Raw genomic sequence first — 23,914 nt, forward strand, 5'->3', positions numbered from 1 at the left:
CACCTCCAAATAAGGTCATGCTATCTCTCTTCACGGTAACTCTTGCCTTTAATGAAATTGCATTATGTATAAAATAAATAACTTCTTCAGTATTTATAAATATTTCCCCTTCATAAACAGGATTGTAAAAGGGAAAGTTTCCCTAGGTCACTTCTAAGTTGGTAACATAAGGAAAACCTTCAATGTAACCTCTGTCCCATCTATCATTCAACAGCAATAATCCAAAACCCAAACTACTGTAGTCCTAACATACTTCTCTGTTATCACCAAAGCACACTTATCCCATTTCACCATATTCAGTTTATAAAAGTAAAAAGGTGAATTATGAAGAGGCACCACAAACTGGATGCATAAGAGATTAGCGTATGAAAATAATTAACTTCTTATTTTCAGTATGGACAGTAGTAAAACAACTCTTAAACAAACTAAAGAAAAGCAACAGCAACATTTCTATACATAAGGTTAGATTGTATAATACTCTCCCACAAATATCTTCTTTCATTAGTTGTTTAGTAAAAGGGTGTATCCATGTGTGTTCTGTGCCTGAAGAGGATTCTATATCAGCTACAGATTACAAAGCATTAATTCAACTTAGTTGTTTCTCCAGCACAAAAGGCAATATCATTCTCCTCTGCTTTGCAGAATTAAGTGCTTTTTTTGGGGGGGAGGTAGTAATTAATACAAAATTTAATTAGGCATAAGTATAAGGACCATCTACTTGCTGATCTTCAGATACGAGCACTTAGTTGGAAAAGTTGGATCCTACAGCTTCTCCCACATTGCCAGGATGACAGTAGGAAACAAAACACTTTGTTAGGTATAAATGTTGAATGCTATTACTTTCCACACATTGAAAAAACCATCTTGTCTTTACCATATGACGCAAAGAGATCCAAGTACTCCTTAGGTGATGCCACAGAATTTTTTTTTTTTTTGGTTACTGGAATTTAGATTTGGGAAGCATTAAAAAAAGTCTCTGTCCCCCAAATTTCTAGTTCATTGTATCATTTGGGTCTTGCATTATTCCAGACATTCATCCTTCTCATGTGTACATTTGTTAAAAGTTATTATTAGTTCAGTAAATTTTTATCATTCTGGGTTCTGCTTCAACTGTGCTTAAAACCCATACTACTTTGAACAATACTTTTTAGTGTCATATTCCATCTTCTCAACCTCACTCTGAGACATCTGTAAATTTACCCTTCTGGAATTGGTACCAGTGGGGAGTCTACTATTTCAGTGGAAAGCATTAGCAGAGCTCATGATCAAAGTTTGCCTTTCATTTGCTCCAGAAATGGTATCTCTTTCTCCCACAATTGGGCCAGTGGCCAGGAAGAAAGAAGACTATCCTGTTCTTGCATTTGACTATCCTTTTCCTTGAGAGATGATTACTAGATCTGATGTTCCTGTCCAGCCTCCTTCCATCACCTCAATCTTTCTCCTTAATCTAGTCATTTTGACATTTTCCTAATAGTTTTTTCCTTATATCTCTTAGAAGCAGAACTGAAGAACTAAGCAAATATAAAAACTGGAGATTCACTGGCTTTATGCTAACAGCCTAACACAAGAAATCCAAATGATGAGGCTGGCTTATCCAAGGTTCTAAAAACCAAGACCCAATTTCTCTCAGTGCTTGCAACCTTCTTACCTTGGAATATCCATTTCCCTCTGTGTCCCCTTTCTCCCACGGATGAGTTCCTCTTAGAACTTTCATTTTCAGGATGGATCCCCCTATCATAAGTAGGCACTCCAACACTTGTGTTATATTCCCTCATTAGAATGTAAGCCCTTTGAGGGCAGTGACTTTCTTTTTGCTTCTATTTGTGTCTCCAGTGGGTAAACATATAGTAAATGCTTATTGACTGATTGATTAACTAGCATTTCTGAATATCTGCAATGCAATTGTTACTGATCTTCATAATCATGAAGCACTGAAAGATATTGAATTATTACCTTCAGAATCATCAAAGAAAGAGGAAATTATAGCCAATGTATCTCTTACTTCCTAGTATTTTAATTCTTTGAAAATTGGTCATCATTTCTCACTAGAGAGGTGGTGGATTATAGATAGAAGTCAATCTGTTGATCTATTTTGTTTGACTTTACTTCTTTGATATACGGGAGGGTTCTATTTGGTGAAGATGGGGTCAATGGGAAGTGACAGTAATGTAAAAAAAAAAAGCAGAGGGGGAACAATGATAAATCTTTTTTGGAGAAAAGAAAAAGAAAATTAGTCATCCATACCTAGTACGTACAGTATCTTTTAGTTAAACACATAGCTGATTGAGGAGATCCTGAAACGTGGAGCAGGCAAACACCAACACCTGGACCTCTGAGTGCCTCAGTGAGGGCAGGGCAATCAGTGGAAACCAGCATGGAAAACCACCAGGTGTTTCAGCATTTACAGCAACCGGGTCTCCCAGTACCTCAGCAAAAATAAGGGAAGCAGCACTAAAGGGCCCCAGGTGGATAAACACCCTGCAACATCCATCTAAAAAAGAAGCTGAAGAAAGTGAAAGAAATGGAAAAGCAGGCAACCCAGAGTTGCCCTAGAGTTTCAGCCTTGCTGATTCCAGCCCAACACCAGGTAAGATGCCAGAACCCTACAGCCTCCAACTGTCAACATCAGAGGCCCCAGCACACAAAGCCAGTGACCAGGCCCTAGGCTCCCAACACAAGAAGCTTGGGTCAGTGCCCTCTGCTCCCCAGCAGGAGAGCTCAATCTCTTTAAAGGTCAGGAAATAAGCAAACACCATGAGCAAAAAGAAACGTACGATAGATTCATATTATGAGAACAGTGAAGATCAAGGCAGAAATTCTGAAGAGGACAACATTATCAACAAACCCACATCTGGAACTTCAAAAGGGAATATGAACTGGTCTGGAGCTCCAGAAGGATTTTGAAAGTCAAATGAGAGAGGTAGAAGAAAAAATGAGAGGTATGCAAGAGAGAATCAATAGCCTGGAAAAAGAAGAACAAAAATTAGCTGTAGAAAACAAGTCTTTAAAAAATACAATTGGCCAACTGGAAAAAAAGTACACTGAAGAAAACAAGTCCCTAAGAAGTACAATTAGACAAATGGGGAAGAAGGTACAAAATCTAATAGAAGAAAACAATTTGTTAAAAATTAGAATTGGGCAAATGGAAGCTAATGACTCTATGAGAAAGCAAGAATCAGTCAAACAGAAACAAAAGAATGAAAAAATAGATGAAAACATAAAACACCTCACTGGTAAAACAACTGACCTGGAAAATCAATCCAAGAGAAACAATTTAAAAATTATTGGTCTACCTGAAAATCATGATGAAAAAGAGCCTGGACAGTATCTTTCAGGAAATCATAAAGGAAAATTGCACTGAGGTCCTAGAACCGGAGGGCAAAACAGCCATAGAAAGAATACACTGATCACCTCCTGAAAGAGATCCCAAATTGAAAACGCCAAGAAATATAGTAGCCAAATTCCAAAATTACCAGGTCAAAGAGAAAATACTACAAGCAACCAGAAAGAAACAATTTAAATATCATGGAACCACAGTCAGGAGATTACACAGGATCTTGCAGCTTCCACATTAAAAGACCATAGAGTGTGGAATATAATATTTCATAAGGCAAAGGGGACTTCCAAGGCTTCCTGATAAAAAGACCAGAGTTCAACAGAAAATTTGATCTTCAAGTATAAGACTCAAGAGAGATATAAAAAGGTAAACAGGACAGAAAAATACAACATGTTGTTAATAAGGGCAAATGATTTATATCCCTACAAGGGAAGGTGACACTTGTAACTCTTGAGAACTGTATTGTTATTACACCATGTTCAAGGGGTATACATAAAGGGGGTGGGTATAAGTTGACTTTGATGTAATGATAAAATAAATCTAATCAAGTGGATAAAATGGATCCAAGTAAGTGGATTAATCTAAGAAAATGTACTGAGAGAAAAGAAAAGGAGGAGGCAGAAAAGGGTACATTGCATTACAGGAAAAGGCACAAAAACCTATTACAGCAGAGGGGAAGAAGGGAGGGAGATGAACATTGTTTGAACCTTACTCTCATCAGATTTGGCTCAAGAAGGGAATAACATAATCAGGTATAGAAATCTAACATGCCCTATAGGCAGTAGGAGGGAAAAGGGGAAAGAAAAGGGAGGGGGGAATAGAATGGAGGGAAGAAGCAGTAAAATTAAAAAAGAAAAAAAGAAATCATAAATGAAACTACATGGGAAAAAAGAGTCAATTGTCCCAGGTTTTTTTTTTAAATTATAGAATAAATAAGTATTAAAAAGCTTGGCCACAAAATTGCAGGTAGCACTGAGGCACCATTGGTTAATCTTCAAAAATAATGTCTTCTTTGAGTGGATGCCCATCAACTGGGGAATGGCTGAACAAGTTGTGGTATATGAATGTAATGGAATACTAATGTTCCATAAGAAATGATGAGCAGGTGGATTTCAGAAAAATCTGGAAAGACTTAAATGAACTGATGCTAAGTGAAGTAAGCAGAACCAGGAGAACATTGTACACAGTAACAGCAACATTGTGCAATGACTTTGATAGACTTAGCTCTTCTCAACAATGCAAGGATCTAAGACAACTCCAAAAGACTCATGTAAAATGCTATCCACATCCAGAAAAAGAACTATGGAGTCTGAATGCATATTGACGTATACCATTTGTTCTCTCTCCTTTTTTTTTTCTTTGCTTCTTCTTTCTCGTGGTTCCTCTCATTGGTTCTAATTCTTCTTTACAACATGATTAATGTGAAAATATGTTTAATATGAATGTATATGTAGAACCTATATCAGACTGCATGCTGTCTTGGGGGGGAGGAGAAGGAGGGGAAGAAAATTAGAACTCAAAATCTTATGGAAATGAATATTGAAAACTAAAAATAAATCAATTTTACAAAAATAAATACATAGCTGATTAGTCAGAAAACCACATTCTTCAGCCATTACTATATGGCAAAATGTTTATTTAAGCTAGTGACCCCCTTTCTGCAAAGAAACTTTGCTTTTTAAGAAAAAATTGCTTTTATTCAAGTAATTTAAAATACTTTGAATAGTGACTCTTAAAGTCACAGAGGTAGAAATCTATCTTTCTAAATATACAAAATATTAAAGAAAATCTCAGATAACTGTTAACTCTTCTCTCAAAATCTGATCCTAGCTGTTGTCAGCTCCATGATATCTAGCGGTAAAATACAACAAAGGATTAGCAATGTTCAACGTCAATAAAAATTCCTTATCTAGTGTACTTCCATCAATTTATTTGTGCTATTCGCTGTCCTCTAAATCAAAAGTTAAAAAAACTCAATTTCTCTCAAATAATTCTAATAAAGTTCTAGCAATGACCATCCTTACCTTCAGAATTTGGTCTCCTTCTTGTAGACCCTCTTGTTCTGCTGAAGTTCCCTCTTGAATGCCAGCAACAAATATCCCAACATCATTTCCACCAGCCAATCGGAGGCCTACACTATCTCCTTTCTTGAATTTCACCATTTTGGTGTTTGGGCTAGAAATATATCCCAGCAGAGAAGAAAGAGAGATTTTTTAAAAAAATCCAATAAAAGGGAGATGGTGTTGATAAAGAGATTTAAATGACACCATTTCAGAGACTTGGTGCCATAATGCTTTGTAAATATAGCAACACAGTATGGTCTAGTGGACTGGAAACCTAAAGAACATGCATTCTCATCTACTTCACTGAGCAAGGGGAAATCACTTGACCATGATGAAATTAATTTTCACATCTATAAAATATAGATATTGTCATGGCACCTCAAGCTGCACTAGGGACCATCACAGAGAAATGACTTCTAAAATAGAGTTATGCCTTACCCAAAAGCCTCTTATCCAGTGACCTCAACTATTTGGAACACAGCTAAGAACTGGGCTTTTGAGCAGCTGAAATAGATGTCATAAACTCTATGAATTCAAAGTTCATGTACATATTTTTGTCACAGGAGAATTCCACAGGCCATCTCTTAGAGTGTATTTTTTTGAGCCCAGAGAAGATTAAAAATGAAGGAACAACAACAAATTAGGAAGTGGGGAAGGGAAGATTGTTAGAGGTGTGCACTGTCAGAAGTGACAGCCTGACAGTAAAGGAGGCTGAGTTCAACAAATGATTTTTGTAATGAAGTCCCTGAATCATCAATAAAAGTCTCTATTCTATGTTTTGGAGAGATGCTCATAAAAATGGTTTAATTTTTTTTTTATTTTAAAAAAGCTTTTATGTTCAGTTATTGGGGAAATCTTTTTACGTGTAACACTTTTTTTCCCTAAGCATGCCAAATTAGTGGGGAAAGACAGATTTAAATAGTGTAGTTTTGAGTTTATATTTTCTTCTACAGAAACAATAACTCAATTATCAAAAATTATAGGAAAGCACCTGGAAAACATAAAGATATATGATGAGGACTGAACTGAAAAGTAACGGATGCTAGGACCCTAAATCAACATGTATTCTTCTGTATAATTTCCAAATTTCTCTTGTAATTAGAGTCTACATTTCTTTCTAGTAGCTCATCTAATTATAACATTTTTAACAACTTTGCACAATTATGTTAGCACTTACATCTTAGGATCATAAGTCTAGAGAAGGAAGGAACTTCAAAAAGCCATTTAATCCAGCTCTTTCATTTTATAGATGAGGAAAATGAAACCCCACAGGGCTAAGTGGCTTGTCTAAGGTCATACTAATATAGTATGTGTCAAAGAAAGTATTTGAACCCAGATCCTTTAACTCTAGAGGTAGTGTTCTTTTTGCTGTCCCACACTGGCTGCCTATTCTTGTGGTTATGGTCTCCAACCTGTCAGGATAAGATGTCATTTTGTTGGCAGGAGAGGCATTGATTGTGCTGTCCTCAATAGAATTGCAAATAAAATAACTGAAATATTTTGGGGGCACAAAAAATAAGATATAAAAAGAATCTTTTTGCTGTATTGATAGGCAAGTTTACTTGAATTTTTTCAGCTGTAAAATGAGCACCATCACTACAGAATAGTGAGGATATAATGAGACAATCCACATAAAGTACTTTGCAGAAACTTAAAACACTACATGAATGCCTGGGAAGGTGTATTGTTAGCCAGATGCTATTCATTTAATCCCAGGCAACTCTCAGAGTTATAAACATTTGCCATTCTGCAGTGGTAAAGAAAGTTTCCACAATCAAAACCACAGGTTCAAAAAAAAAAAGCAAAATCTTGTATAAAGTTGGAAAGAAGTCATCAGTCTCTGTGCAAATACATTTTTATTGGCTTTGCAAGAAATATAGTCAAGTATTAAAGCATCAACAATCTTATTCCCTGTAAAGTAAATAATGTACATAAATCCTACCTATCTTGGACCAATGGAGTTTAGCTCCTCAAATTCCACAAGACTTTAAGATGGTCTCAGACTATGGAGCATTGGATTATGTTAAAAGGCTACAGCATTATAATGAAGGATCCTTGCACTGGGGCAGGTTGGGGGAGGCACTATAACACAATGGACTAAGTCTGTATATCACAAATAAAAATCAGTCCAAACACATTATAGTTATGCCTTTTCTTTCTCTTCCACATAGTTTTATAGCAATATCCCTGCCCTACCTGCTATAGTTTGCAGGAAAAAAAAAAAGAAAAAAAAAGAGAGAGAGGGTGTGGATAAAAAATAATGACCCATCATACAGGTGTATATACAGACATGCTCTCACAATACTAATGCAAGCAACTTTGTTTTACAATAATATAAATGAATGAATAAATCAGAACCAAGCCCTACCATAGGCTACAGTATCAGAAGGCCATTCCCTCCAAATAACTCTCTTTTGAAGTTTGCCAAAGGGCTTTCCTTAAAGCCACCCTTTGAGGTTGACAGGACATATATTAGCATTTTCATTTTATAAGATGAGAAAAGAGAAGCTGACAGGCTAAGTGAACTAGCTAATAAATGTCATGGTTAGGATGCCAATCAAATGGTCAAAAACAATCGAACTGCCCTCTAACATTATCTCACCTAATATTATATTTAAGTAATTATTGATTTTCTTCACACATAAAATCATCAACTATGTGAAAATATATGTGTGTATATATTTCTCCCCACCCCACTCTGTCTCCAGTTAAGAGAACAAAGCTATGAATAAGAAAAAAGGGGAGGCAGAACATACCCATATATTGCTTCATCTTCAGGACTTGGCCGAAGAAAAGTTCTTGGTGCTGCTTTAGGTTGAGAAACTGCATTAAAAAAAAAAGTATCCATTATTAACAAAGAAATTACGTCAAGAAGCTTACAGTTTAAAAAGAGTTAGATAAAATATGAAGTGAAGTAAGTATAACACAGGTTTGATAGGGGCAAAGAGCAAGGGAGAAATCCTGACAAAGTGCTTTAGGAAAATCTGAGGAAGAAGAAATCACTTTGATTCTGCTGAAGGAAGGAAGGCAAGCTACCTGGAAGAAGTAGCAACTAAGTACCTTGAAGGAAGAAGGCTTTAAGAAATGAAGATAAATAAGAGGGTAATGCATTCCAGGTATGGTGGATTGCTGTTACAAATGCATAGAGGCTAGAAAAAGCAGGAAGAAATAAAAAATAAAATTAGTAATTCAGTCAAACTAAATTTGTGTAAAATCAGAATTGAAAAGTAGCTTGGAGTCATTGTGGAGAGCTTTAAATAACAGGATAAGGAGGCTATATTTTATTTCATAGGCAACGGAGAGCCAAAGAAGGTCTTGATCATGCAAGTGAAGTGATTGGATTTTGGCAGCAGTGTCAAAAACAGATTGGAGAAAGGAGAGACTAGACCGCAGAGGTTCCCAAACCTTATTTGGTCTACTTATTTGGCCCCCTTTAAAAAAAAAATTACTCAGCACTCCCCTGGAAATCTACTTTGTTTAGCCCTTTAATGTTTTTTTTTTAATTTGTGTCATTTTAGAAATGTAAAATATATTTTTAAAAGTGATGCGTCTTAAATTTAATAATTTATTGTAAATTTGTGGGTTTTTTCCTGCACTGAAATTTTGATGACTCGATATTGTATCATGTAACCATATGATATTGTACTGTAACAAGTCATTACACACACATATTCCTTCTGATGCATGCTGGACTTCCCGACAATGCGCAACATGGAAGCCTGCCAACACACTTGCTTGTTAAGACCTGTTGGTGGACTTGAACACTGATCAGTTGTAACTTGCATTCTGCATGTTTATTTGGAAAATAACATAATTACTATGATTTTAACTCTTACAGAACAGATGAAGCATGTACAAATGGTTTTTTAAAATTTTCTTATCTTTTCTTCTTTCCTTATGCTCCCACTGCCCCTTTATTTTTATTCAACGCCCTCCCCCCCCACCCCATTATACCCCAGGCTACTACCACCTCTCCTGGATTGTTCCAGCACCCCCCAGGGGGCAGTATTGCCCACTTTGGAACCTATGGACTAGAGGCAGGGAGATTGGTTAGTTGGCTATTTTAATATAGTTTAATTGAGAACTGTTAAGGACCTGAAGTAGGATGGTATTAAGCAGAAGGAGGAGTCAATTGAAAAAGGTTGTGCAGATAGAACCTACAAAACTTAAGAAACTGATTGGACATGGAGGACAAGAGAGAGGGAGAGAGTCAAAGCTGACTTTGGGGTTTGGAGTTCGGGTAAGTGGGAAGAAGATTAGCATCATCAAGAAATAGGGGAAATAAGAGAAGAATTAGAAATAATGCTATTCATGTACAAGCTGAAATGCTGAAGAAAAGACTTTTTAACAGGTTTTTTTAAACCCCCATTTATATTTTGAAAATTAAATTAAATTCTTACTTGGGAGATCTTCTTGGTATTTGGGTTCCTTATTGTTTTCTGGGACAAGAGCAGTAACAGTATCACCAGTGGATTTAAATGGTGTGGGTGTTGCTCCCATCTTGGAAAGCCTAGTTGGTGTATCCTCTCTTAAAGGTATATGGGAAAAAACACATACTTTATAAATTATGCATATTCTTAAAATGTGAGTGAAATACAGCCTAAAGGCAATAAATAAAAGGCACCATCTTACTTTGTCTTCTCCTTCAGCTTTTCATTTGAGGAATGATAATCAAAATCAGAATAATGGAGCTTCCTCTCGTCTGGAGAAAATGATCGGTTTGATTCTATTTCTGAAATATCTAGTTTTTGAAGTAAAAAAAAGCATATTATTAAAATATTTAATTGAAATTCTAAGGCATAAAATGTGAAAAAGAGAAGCGGCAGGGAATAAACAGTATTCTATTTTTCCTCAAGGAAAAAAGTAGGTTTTAAAGGAAAACATTAATAAAATTAAGAAAAAAGAATCAGTTTTAGAATTTCAAGCATCTTCTAAAATCACTACCCAAAACTTCTTTGTGAAGTTGCACCCTAGTGTTGTCTTAGATGTATTTTTCCTCCCCCTAAATAGTTCTTTGAAAATGGGGTTCAGGAGGGGCAGCTAAGTGGCGCAGTGGATAGAGCACTGGCCCTAAAGTCAGGAGGACCTGAGTTCAAATCCGGCCTTAGACTTACTAGCTGTGTGACCCTGGGCAAGTCACTTAACCCCAATTGCCCCCCCCAAGAAAATTTAAAGAAAAAAAAAAGAAAATGGGGTTCAGGTCTCATTCTTGTGTAACCTCCCCCACAACCTTATTATATTAATTGATTATAGCAAGGGATTCTTAATCTATTTTGTGTCATGAAACCCTTTAACAATCTGCTGAAACCTGTGGCCTCTTCTCAGTATAATATTCTTAAATACATAAAATATGTAGGATTAACAAAGGCAATGAATTATATTAAAAACCTGTTATCAAAATAGTTTTTTAAATAACAAGTTCAGAGAGCTCCCTCTGGTTAAGAACCCTTGGATTAGTGAAAGGTACTAACTTCCCACTTAAGGTGCCTTATGCATGAAAATAGTTGGAAAAGTTTTACAATTTGGTGGTAATAGACGGCTGTGTATCTTAAAGGTATTGGAGAGATAAGAGGGCAACCTATTAAACTTAAGAAATACATATTTTCCATTGTTTTTTTCCATGGGAAAGAAAGGAGCTTAACAAGTAGGAAACAACCTACATGTTTAATTCTATGTCATAGCTAGATTCAAATCCTGCCTTATAGAGAAATTTGACTTGAACAATGCTTTATTACTTTTAAAAAGAGCCTTGGTTGTCTAATGCTCTAGTATGAGGCAATTCTAATGAATTATTTCCAAATGATTAGACTGCCTATTTTTCCTTTAAACTACTCTTTTACTAAGATAAAAAGTGCTGCCTACACAAAGGGTGGGTGGTCAGTTTGGATTTTTTTTCTACTTTTCCTTTCTTTCTTTTAGCTGTCAGGCAGCTAAGGGGGATAGAGTGACTTGGAGTTTGGATCCTGCCTCAGACATTGTGTAATTCAGGGCCAGTCATTTGATCTCTCTCAGCCTCAGTTTCCTCATCTGAAAAGTTGGGATAACAACACCTCGCTGGTCTTCTATAAGAATCAAAAGAGATTATCACATGTAAAGTGCTAGCTATATAAATACTCACAACTATTTTACACTTTTCTCCATGGGAATGACCTTAACTATTAACTCTGTGCAGAAGGATTTTGAATCTTCATTTTTAGCTCCAACCTTTTCCCCAAATTCTTGACTTAGATTTCCAATATGTCAAACTTCTCCACCTAGATAGGGTATTACACCAACACTTCTAACTCAATAAGCCCCCAAACTAAACTCATTATAGTTGAATAATTAAAAAAAAGACAGAACTTTAGAGATAATTTAGCCCCATGTCCTCATTCCTATCAGTGAGAAAACTGTAACCTAGCAAAATACAGTGAGTTATCTAAGGTCACATAGGTAGCCGGTAGCAAATTCAGGACCAGAACCCAAGTCTCCTGACACTCAGTACAATTATTCCCACTATATCACAACTGTTTTCCACAAAATCTGATCCTCCTCTTCTCCTCCTGAGTTCACTGCTTTATGTTAATAATACCACCATCGCAGTCATCCAGGCTCAAAATCCTGAAGCTATCATTCATTCTTAACCTTCCTCTTCTTCCATATCACCAAGTTTTATTAATAATTCCACCTCCATATTATCTTTTTCATTTATCACTTTTCTAATTCCACTTCTACCACTCTGGTTAAAGTCATACTTAGTTTGTGCTTAGACTAACTTCCTAATTTGTCTCCATACTTTTAGTTTCTCTCGTCCATCTCACTCACTTCTTTGGAAGGTTAAAATTTCCTAATGTACCACTCTGGACATACATGCCACTCTGCTGCTTACAATCTTCAAGGGCTGTCCAGTAGGTACTAAATAAAAACCCAAATTTCTTATTCTGGCATCCTCTATGATCTTACTCCATTCTATATTTCCAGCCTTATTTCATATTATTCCAATTCATCCAGGGAATCTGGACCACTCAATTGTTTGTTAAATATTCCCCCTACACTTTCCTACCTCCCTACCTTTGCTTATGCAGTTACCTAAACCTAGAATAACTTGCCCATATACTTCAAAGTCTAGCACAAATGCCCCCTCTACCAGGAAGCCTTTCCCGATACCCAGGTTCTGCTCCACTACCATCCTACAACAATAAGCTAGGTATGACGTCTCCTTTGAACTAGGACTTTATTCTTCTCATACTATAAATTCAAAAAAAATTATAACTATTTATTGGGGCAGTGAAGTGGCACAGTGGATAGAACAGCAGTCCTGGAGTCAAGAGGACCTGAGTTCAAATCTGGCTTTAAACACTTATTATCTATGTGACCCTGGGCAAGTCACCTAACCCTGACTGCCCCCCCCTGCTAAATTTCTTAAAGTTAGAATGTATTAAAACATATTTTTAAAAAATTATACCTATTTATGTAAAATACTTAATTCCCTTAAATTTCAAGATTGCTGAAAACAAGGATAGAACTCTACTCACACTTTTATTTTATCCCTTTCAGCTTGGCCTTACACGCAATATATTTGCTGACTAAAAGGAAGAACAATTAGAAAATTCCTAGGTTTTATTGTGTAAAATTTAAAAGGGATAATCTTTTATTCAGGAACAAGTTCTGCCTGATTACAGGCCATGAGTCTAAAATAACTCCCCTTGGAATTTTACAAGTATGTTTGAGTTGAGAGAGAGAGAGAGAGAGAGATCTAGCTCAGTACACACTTTCATATGAAAACATCTGTGACCAAACAATAAAGGATTACTCAAACTAATCATTACTAACCTTTTGAAATTAAAGTATAAACATTTAAATATGAACCTGAATTTTCTAATTATTCCTTGAATTTGGATAAGTCAATATCCTTCCTTTTCTAGATGGTTATATGAATGTAAACAAAGGCAAAGAAAACAGTATCATTCCTTAAACTAAACTCACCTTATGTTAGCCCACATGCTATCTTACCTTCTACTTCAGAGTCACTGTCATGCAACGAAGGTATATTAATTAGAGTTTGCTTGCTGTCTCTCAAGACTACTAGCTGGAGTTTCCCTCTTGATTTCTCTATCAGTTTTCGGGCATCAGCTAAAGACATATTTTCTGTTACAGTGCCATTAATCTGTGAAGAATATAAACATTTTTTAAATTGTTAAAAAAAATACACTGTGAACAGTGTAAATATTCATCAGAAAAAAACTCATTATTTTGTCAAATTCAGCAGATTTGTCAAATATTCAAAAAGAAGTGTAAGATTCAAATAGACTTAGGCACAGCTTTAAAATGAATTGTCCTTCTCAAACATAACTATAAAAGCATTTACAATCTGTTTAAACTGTATTCTGCTTGTTCATACCCCTAAACTCAAGACAAAAATATGGTTGATCTGAAGTAGTTCAGTTCACAAGCTAAATTATTTCAATGAATTAATCGCATATTTGAATTTGTTTTCTAATTTTTCTGTCTCTCCTTGTAGGCAATACAAGCTTTTACAGTATCAAAGGGAAAGGAGAAGGTATTTACCTTGTGGGGAGAAATGATACAACCCATTGCAAAAATCTTTTAATGAAACCCTTGGAAATTCAGGTGTTCCTAATGTCTTTTTCAGAGAAAACTATAAAATTCTCTCTCCCATTTCTGCTCATCCTAAATTTTTACCTATTTTCAAAAAGTTTTATCGATATTTTGTGTGTTCATTATGACAGTTATAGATTATTCCTACTTCATGAAAGGTCTCTTGTAATAAAATAAAAACAAGACTAATAATAAAGTGAAAGCACATGTAACATTTTACATCTGTAACTCCCCACACTTCTCTATTTTCAAAAAATTAACAGAAATATATGTTCTCTTCCTCCCACTCCCCAACCCACAAAAAAAAAAAAGAATCTTGAAACAAATATCCATAGTCACACAATAAATTGGAGGAATGACTGTCTTCTAACAGAGGAAAGAAATGTAAACATAAAATATCGGGGTCCTAACAGCATATGTTTCACAATCTTCTACCCATACCTACCTTAAGAATTATGTCCCCTTCATGAAGATTGCCATCTTTAGTTGCCAGACCAGTTCTAGTCATTTCTTTTATGAAAATCTGACTCCCAAGTCGGAGACCATATTCTAGAAAGCAAAAACATATATGCCATTACATTTTATAGAAAGTTGAAATTAGTTCAGATAATTGGGTAAAAATACACTTTTTAAAGCCATTTTATTCACCCTTCCAGAATACCTGTCATATAAGCCATTCTTTTAAAATTAAAGATCAAAGTGATTCTTAGAGGCACATTAATATATCATGACTGTTTTTAACCACTCAATTCACATACCACACAATTTAATTTTTATATTTGAAATTTGTTAGATTGATCATGGTGTCATTTGAAAAGCCAAAGTGTAAGGCTGAATTTCAGTAGAAGTAAATCCTGTTTCCTTCTCTAGTTCATTTTACAGATAAGGAAACTGAGGCAAAGAGGATTAAGTGACTTGCCCAGGGTCACATAGCTAGTAAGTGTCTGAGGCCAGATTTCAGCTCATAAAGATGAGTCTTCCCAACTTCGGGTCCAGAACTCAATCCATTTTGCCACTCAGCTGCCCCTACATCAGGCCTTTCCCAGTCACCTAGTTGTAAGTTCTCTACTCAACCAAAAAATAAAACAACAAAAAAACTCCTCTGTATTTATGTAATAACAACAGCTTCCATTCACATAATTGTTTTAAGTTTTGCAAAATTCTTTATATGTATCATTTCATTTAATTCTCTTAACTCTTTGAGGTAAGTGCAATTTTTATCCTCACCTTACACAAGAAAAAACTAAAGCTGACAGAAGCTGACTTACCCAGGGTCACTTAGCTAGTAAGTCTCTGAAGAGGATTTGAACTCAGGTCTTCTTCGCTCCAAGACAAGCATTCTATCCTCCTCTACCAGTGGTGTCTCAAATAGAAACTGGGTCACTAAACATATCCATCATAATCCGTCTGTGGACTACATATTGACTTAGAAAACCACCTATTAACATCATCTAAGTTTTTGTTAGATATTTCCCAATTACATTTACAGGCCTCATTCAGGAATGCATGTGACCTGAGGACCACACGTTTGACACCTCTGTATAATGCTATCTAGATGCCATCTATTTGTGTATATTTTTTCTTCCCAGTAGAATGCAAATCCCTCCACACTTTAACACAGTTGTATCCACAGTGCCTAGCCTATTGGTCATAAGAAATCCAATCAAATGTGATTATAACAGTACCTAAAATATAAAAATTGCTGATGAGGACTCCTAAGAGGAGGAACCCTGCTGTCCAAGCATCATCATTAGGCAGAAGGAGCTGTCATATTCAGGCCCAATTTTCACAATTATGACTACCTTTTTCTTCTTAAGACAGGCATACAATAATTATTCAATGAAGCATCAGAGAGTAGGATCACCGAATTTTGAACTGGAAGGAACCTAGGAGACTATGATTTTACAGTTGAGGAAAAAACAGAGGCCAAGGAAGTAAAGTGAACTTCCCAAAGTCACATTAGTAATAAGCAGCAGAACCAGGATTCATATTTGGTGATTTGTTTGCTTTTTTTAAATCAGAGATCAAATAGGTATATAAATTTTTTTTTTTTACATTCTTCCACGCTCTTATGGAAATGAAATTTTATTTAAGTGTTGGGGCTCCTTTACTGACTCTTGAACTCACTCAGTGCTAAATGTAATCCTTTTCTATTTCCTTTCCTCCTTGCTACAGTGGCTAAAGTTAACATGTAAAGTAAGTACACAGATTTATTTGTTTACTCACAAATAAAGAGAAGCAGGACCCTAAAAGATACCGACAAGCTAGAACAATGGACCAGTTTACTTTTTTTCTGGTTCAGATTGGTGACTTTATCAGTGTGGGGAACCCCTCATGTGTAAACTCTCTCCACTAATGCAGACTGGTAACTCACTGATAACTTTGGTCTTGAAGAGCTTTCTAGGGGCACTGAGAGGATTATGTGACTTGTCCATGGCCATAGGGATAAATGTCTAAGAAGTGGGGGAAAGGGGTGCTTAGAGTGGCAAAGAGATAGATTTATTAGAAAAAAGAAAGAAGGAAATCCTGAATAAAAACTGCCTCCAAGTAGAATGAGTTGCCTCTCCAGAGGTAGTGGGTTTCCTTTTACTAGAATACTTTTAAATGGAGGCTATATGACTACTTGCTGGTGATATCGTAGAGAAGATTGTTGTTCAAATTGGGAGAGGACTGGATGGCCTTTGAGGTCCTTTCCAACTCTGATTCTGTGGCTTAGAAATAGATTTTTGGGGGAAATTAGGTAGATTTTGGTAATTGTCAGTTGAGTAATGCAGTGGCCTGAAATGTATAATATGCTTTCCTGTATCAAATGCAGAATCTAGCCCTTTGATTGATTTCTTGGTGGCTCTTAGTTCAATATTTTTCAGAAAATAAGCTTCAGGATAGCTAAGTGTTATTTTTCTTATTCTGAAGGTAGAGGAAATGATGTTTAAACTGCAAGTGTACCAGGCTGAAATATGGGAAAAGAGAAACAAACAACATCCATAGAATGAGGATAGAACAGACCAGAAGAAATAATTGGGTATCTTAGAGATCTCTGTCAATGATGCTGAAGAGCCAATGGACCTTTTCTCTAGGTTCACTGAGGGAGGGAATAAGTGGGAAGTTCTGTAAGGTGAAATTTAAGCTGCTGGCATGATCCACTGGAGAAAAGTCAGTACTGAACAGTGCCCTAATAACAGTGAATTCACTTATTCCTTTTCTCACACTGTTTTTAAGTCTTTCATTCTTCAGGGCAAGGAGGGGTGCTTGCTTTCTGCCCTGTCATGGTGAATAGTTAAGGGCTTCACACTCCCCTAAATTGAACTTTTCAAGTACAGTGCTAACAAAAGGGCCTGCTGAAAGGAGGGTTCTTACTTTCACTCTTAGTAATGTGACACCCTAAGTTCAATTCCAGAAAATAGCATTGCTGCACAATCCCTCAGTCAACCATTTCTATACAGTTATATAACTAGGCTCTTTACACTCTTTTATTTAGAACAAAACAACACCCCTTCCCCTCAAAAAATATCCCAGAACTGACTGATACGATGTGTTCTTTGAACACCGATTAGATTTAAACGCAAATCAAGCTATATTTTTCTTGATGTTATAAGAATAAAGAATCTAACCTCCTTCCTTGCAAAACTGAAATGAGCCCTACTAAAATGGGGCACAGATAGAGACACATAAGACATCCCTATAAGCTATGTTGCAGAGAATACCAGAAGCCAAGGAGCGGCTAACCTAGAGCTACATCAATCTACTTCTGGGCACCTTAGAATCAATCAAGAAGGTGCTGGGATAAGTGATTGGCTATTTTGGCCCATGTGAATAAACAGTCTTTGTCTCATGCTTGTAAAACAACAATAACAACAACAACAAATAAACCTTAGCAGCTTTTATAGGAGACATACCCAATTTTATAAATTAAATATGTCCTGTAACAAAGGTGGCAGGTAAACAGAATCTCTGTACGTTGAATGCTACTTTTCTGTTACTTATAAGTTTGGAGAGGAGTTTCTTTGGGGAAATAATCACTGGTGCAGAGGAATATTAGTGTGTGTGTGTGTGAGTGTGCGTGTGTAAGTGTGAGTGTGCGTGTGCACATACACACAAAAATTTCCCCTCTGGCCTTTCTCTGTAAGTTGTCAAAGAGATTTCTTTCAAAAGGACATTAGAAAGACATTTGTATGAATGGTAGAGGAGGTCTTTCAAAAATTCATTTATTTTTCTTCAACAAGAATAAATCCAGCCACTTACAAAGACTGGTAGCTTTTATAGCAGCTTCTAAAGCAAAACAACTTACTCTGCGATCAATAATATAGACCTCTCCCCCCACAAACCTCTTATTTCTTTCTTAATTTGGACAGTCAGAGACATGGAAGAGAAATAGAAGAGTGAGAAGAAAACAAGTGACTATAAAGACAAACCTGTGCTATCATGATTCTTTGGCTGCTGAATCAGAAGGATACGCACTGCATTTGGATTCAGAAAAGCTAAGTTCAAATCCTGGCTCCCCTACTTACTGCCTGTATGATTTTGTACTACTTGCCTCACCATTCTGGGATGTAGTGTCCTCACCTGTGAAATAAGAGGGTTGGACTAGATAATAAGCCCTTTCCAGTTCTAAACCCTATGAATCTATAACCTGTGCCAAAACTATTGACTCTATTTTCTCTTTTTTTGCCCTATCTGCTGACCTCTTTATGGAGCCATCTCCTTTCAAAAGGAATGTGTCTATGGACTTTTGCCTCAAAAAAGACACCATTTTAATATCATACTATTTCAGAAGGAATTTGCATGTAATAAACCATCACTACCTTCATTGGGTTTGCTTTTTATCAAAAGGACATCAATGGGTCTTTCTATGTCACGCTGCTCCACGTGATCTGGCCGACGCCGCTGCATCTCAGGAGTGGGACTTCGGGAATTCAGTTGATCTCGGCTGTGGCCCCTCATCTCATATCTAATATTAGATGGTTGCCTCTGGTTATACTGCACAGATGGACTGTAATCCCTCCGATAGCCGCGGTCATAACTATCATCTCGGTCAATGCTTCGGCCTCGGCTCTTGTCTCTCCTATAGTCTTGATCTAAACCTCTCTCCAGACTCCGACCCCGGCTCCGTTCACGGCTGTGGCTCCTTTCTCGGCCATGAGGTTGGTCATAGGGAAGTCTTCTTTCAGGGCTATTTTCCCAACTGTGGCTACGTCCTCCATTGCCACTGTGCCAGCTCCTCTCACTGTATCCACTACGGGCACTTCTGCCATCGAACTCTGCCTGGTCATCCATTACGTGGAAAGCCTGTTCATCTGGATCCATGGAAGGGCTGCCCCTTAGAGGAGCAAGCTGCACTTTGCGGGGTCTCTTGACAACCTGTTGACATAAGAACTTGCAATGAAAATGCAGTATAGTCATAAAAATAACATTCCTATTAGAATCTGCTCCCACTCAAAGCTAAATTGGAAAACTCAGATTACTGTGAAATATTCTTATTTCTAATAAGTAAAATTATTACTTATGCACTTATTTATAACAAATATAGAATTAACAATATAATCTTTTCCCTACAAGTGTTTCTAGCCTAGTAAAGATAAAATATCTCCGATGTTTATATCTACATTTGTTTATTCAAAATTCTTTTTTCTCATTAATATTCCATGTTAACTTCGATGCACTTCTTTAGAACTTTAGCATCATACATCAAAGAGATTGGTAATACTTAATTTTGCTTCTTTATATATGTGAATTTGCTTATCGTGAGAAAGTTGCGCACTTGCAACAACCAAAAAAACACATGAAGCAAAAAACTTTGTCTTTGGCAGAAGTGATGGACTACAGGTACAAAATGAGGCTTATATTGTCAGATATGATCATTGTGCTCATTTGTTTTACTTAACTATAGTCCTTAGATACAAGGGTTCCACTGGAGAATGGATGGGGACTGGGGGAATTAAGGATTGTTAGTCATTTGTTGATGTAAAGAAAGAAAAATAAGATGGTGCAGTGGATAGAGGTCCAGCCTTGGAGTCAGGAGGACCTGAGTTCAAATCCAGCCTCAGACACTTGATACTTAGTAGCTGTGTGACCCTGAGCAAGTCATTTACCCCCAACTGCCTCACCAAAAAAAAAAAGAAAAAGAAGCTTTTGTACAATTTTAGAGAAATAAAACAAAATCTGTTCCTTTGCTTACCAGTACACATACTGAGTTCACTATTGGTACAGGAACTGTGCCATCATGCTTTGTTATTCAAGTAAGCTTATTTTTTCCTTCAAAAATTATTTATCATAATAAATCCCTTAAATATGTAGAACCCTTTTTAAATGCCATAAAATCCTTTATCCTATTTTATTTTTATTCTTGCAGTATACTCTCACCTTTTCATAAGCTATTTCATTTTTTTAAAAAGTAGGTTGTCATTGAACCTAGAATGATATGCTTTGACAAATTAGTAGTTTAAGGGGGGGGGGGACAAAAAACCTCCCCAGAAGTCTCTTCCATCCTTTCCTTTAATTAAAAACCACTCTGCCCACTCAAAAACTCAAAGCACATATACATACATACATACATACAAAAAACAGCATTAAAAACACAAAAGCAATTGGATTCTAGATTGTGTAATTCCTTGAGACAGTTAAAAGTGGTAATTTTCTTCTGGGCATAGAAACAAAAAGCTACTGAAACAAAACTGAATGTGAATCCATGGCTTACAATAGCAGCTATCTTCCCACTTTTTCTCAACTGCTGAACAGCAAACGAATGCGGTACATCCTCCATGGGGGTGCCATTAACCATAACCACTCTGTCATTTTCTCTGTAAACAAAAATATAAAATGAATTGTGATAAACTTCTCATCTAAAATAATTTTAGGTCGATTCTAAGCATAAAGCAATTTTAAACATTTAATGACTGATACTTATCAATGCTATATCTCAAAAGCAAATAAATTACAACTCTACTGAGTTTGAAGTGTCCTAACAATTCGAAAGAATTTCAAAAAACTTATTATGGATATACTTTCTCCAGTTACCAATACATGATGATACTGTTTTATGTCAATGTAGTTTTCATTTGTATACAGTAAAAGGCATATAGTCTTTAGGAGTCATCCCAGGGGGGAGGAGTCTAGTGATTCTTCTCCTTAAAATAGTGAAAGTGGTTAGATACCGAGAGGAGAACAAGAAAAGGTTCTTAATATTGTTTAGCTCCAGGATATGTATCAATTCAGTCACTGAGTAGAGGACTAGGGAGAGATCACAAAGGCTAAAAGCTACAAAGTGTGGAATAGGAATTCATGCCACAGAGTCAGTGGTCTGGCATGGACCACAGCATCAAGGCTCCAAGACCAAGGTAGAGTACAGGCAGTAGTGATTTGATAATCTAGAACCAGGCAACAAAAAAGGTCTAATTAGTGAAATACATTTCAGGCAGACCCACCAGAATAGAGAGATGGGAAGAAGTATAAGAAACATTAGCTTTCATAGGTCAGAGCATAGAAAGCCTTAGGAACAGGGTGAAGTATAAGTCTGTCCCAGAAGGGAAGGGAAAAGGTCCAGGGACTTTCACAAGCCATGAGCAATGTGACGCATTCTGGGAATGAATGAACTGGAGCAGTACTATGGGAAAACAGTGTGTACCTTTCTTACAGTAGCTGCATAAGATTCCTAACCCACCACCTTCAAAAGGATCCAGAGGGTTAAGACATAGTAGCCTGGTCAGATAAAGCCATGATAAATACATTGGAACTAAGCCAAGGCCAAGACTAAGAAGGAAGAAAAAAACTAATAAAAACAATTTAAGATACTTAGGTTTAGGGAAATATTCTAAGAATATCTACAATTTCCAACACACATTCTTTTGTTCTGTTATTAAATGACTTTCTCTCCTTTAGAAAAATATGTTCCTTATAGTGCTTTGCAATTAATTCCCCTTTAAAATACATAAAAGTTGGTGCACTAAGATCAGGTGACCTGGAAAAGGAAGATGGTATAGAAAACTTGCATCCTGCTGGAATCTGGGTGGAAGAAAACCAGATTGGTAGCCAGAAAAACCCAGAAGATGGTGCTAATGACCTGGGTTTTAGGCTGGGTGCCAGAAATGAAATGGTCACAAGGTAGGGGCAGGGGTTTTGGTCACCCTCCTCATTCCAGGTCCAGATCAGGTAGTCTTAAATTGACATCTTATGAAGGACTGGGTTGTTAAAAAAGGCTTTGACCCTTGTATATCTGTTTTCTGAAAAACAAAACAAAGCAAAAACTTTAAGAGAGCCTAGCTCCAGAAGTTCTTAACCTGCAATATATTGGCTTTTTTAAAAAAAAATAAAATGTATATTTTGCTAACAGTATTCCACTATAATGTTTCCTTTGTAATCCTACGTATTTTATTTCATGCATTTTAAAAACATTCTGTAGAGAAAGGATCCATAGACTTCACCAGACTGCCAGAGGCATCCATGACACAAAAAAGGTTAAGGACCTTTGTCTTAGAGTCCCAAAAGTCACATTTGAGAACTTTTCTTTATTATGCATGCAAGATTGCTGAAATGACATCTCACTGGCTTTTAGTAAGACCTATTCAAATGACTTAGTTACTTTCATGCCCATCTCCCCCCACCCAAAACAAAACAAAACTACAGAGCTATCCAAAGACTATTGCAAAATAGCTTTTTAAAAATCTACACAACTGAATTCTCTAAAGGCAGAACCCATAACTAGAGAAAACATTAGGAACCATCTAACACTGCACTCTATTTTTCAATAAGGATAGCATTTAGTAAACTAATGCTTCAGAGCATTCAGAGTATTCAGAGTAAATGGTTCTTACTGCTTATTCTCAAGAGGAAATTTAGCTTAGTCACTTCAATAAAGGTTCTCTGTGAAATTCATGCATACTTTAAAACAGAGAAAAAGAAATTTGAGAGAGGTTTATTGAGGAGAAAGCAGGAAGAAAATGAAAATAAAAGGGAGGTTTTATTGTTTGTTCTTCTCCATCACATCTCATAAAACCAAAGACTTCTGTTTGCTTCTTATTTCTTATTCTTCATGGTGACATGGTCTTTTGATTTAAGATGTGCCCAAAGTGGGAATGGGAGTTCAGAAAACAATGATTTGGAATCCCTATTCTGAATTCCCTTCCATAAACACACAGGAAAATAAATAGATAGAGATTGAACCTGTGATTTCACTGGTTTAAGCAACTCCATGAGTGAGGAAACTCACCCTGCCTTCTTTGCAACTAATTGTGCTGAATGCTAAGAAGTTTGTGAGTACCGGGAATTTCAGTGACTGGCCCAGGGTCAAAGGTAAAACTTGAACCTTGGTCTTCTTGACTCTGAGACCACCCTTCTATCCACAATGCCAGATTACTTCATATATAGAATTTTCAACCAAGCTTTCTTAACATAGATAGATAGATAGATAGATAGATAGACAGACAGATAGATAACTATGTCAATATAATAGGTTTTCTTTATAATACTAGGTATTTCATCTTATGCATTTGAAAATTTCTGAGAAGGGGTCCATGACACAAAAAAGGTTAAAAACCATTGCTCGAAACTTTTCATCATTCCAAATTATCTTTGGATCTATTTTAGATAGTTGTCATCACTGCATACATATTATATTTTCACCTGAAGCTTCAAGCATATTTATTGACACAGTACACACATACATTTAATTTTTAATATTTATATGGCATTCCATCTGATTAATATAGCATAGTTGGCTTATTCACTTCCCAATTGTTAAGTATTTGGGTAGTTTCCTCTCCCCCCACCCCCATTATAAATAGGAACAACTTTTATACAAATTACCCTACCCCCTTAAAAAATTTAATTTCTTGGTGGGGGGTGGGTGGTAAATACCAAAAAAGTGAAAATACCTACCAAAAAGTGAAAGCAATGGGTTAAAGAGTATATGAATGTTTTGTAA

The 23,914-nt window shown here is 36.3% G+C and overlaps 1 protein-coding gene across 6 annotated transcripts in view; it reads right to left on the bottom strand.

Moving 5' to 3' along the window:
- The window catches only part of TJP2 (tight junction protein 2), a 156,486-nt gene that overhangs the window by 22,610 nt on the left and 109,962 nt on the right, over positions 1–23,914 (bottom strand). For all 6 annotated transcript variants that reach the window (XR_003567069.1, XM_027839260.1, XM_027839262.1 and 3 more), the window contains exons 4-11: positions 20,693–20,795; positions 18,801–19,356; positions 14,444–14,547; positions 13,393–13,546; positions 10,033–10,141; positions 9,801–9,928; positions 8,157–8,223; positions 5,362–5,512 (exon numbers count right to left, since the gene is read on the bottom strand). Coding sequence is in view for 5 of the 6 variants with exons in the window: in XM_027839260.1 (XP_027695061.1) it covers positions 5,362–5,512; positions 8,157–8,223; positions 9,801–9,928; positions 10,033–10,141; positions 13,393–13,546; positions 14,444–14,547; positions 18,801–19,356; positions 20,693–20,795 (1,372 nt within the window). In the remaining variant the exon portion in view is untranslated. The remainder of the gene's footprint in view (positions 1–5,361; positions 5,513–8,156; positions 8,224–9,800; positions 9,929–10,032; positions 10,142–13,392; positions 13,547–14,443; positions 14,548–18,800; positions 19,357–20,692; positions 20,796–23,914) is intronic.

The sequence above is a fragment of the Vombatus ursinus genome, unplaced genomic scaffold (genome assembly GCF_900497805.2).
Source record: "Vombatus ursinus unplaced genomic scaffold, bare-nosed wombat genome assembly UNPS02014832.1, whole genome shotgun sequence".
In the NCBI taxonomy this organism is placed as follows: Eukaryota; Metazoa; Chordata; class Mammalia; order Diprotodontia; family Vombatidae; genus Vombatus; species Vombatus ursinus.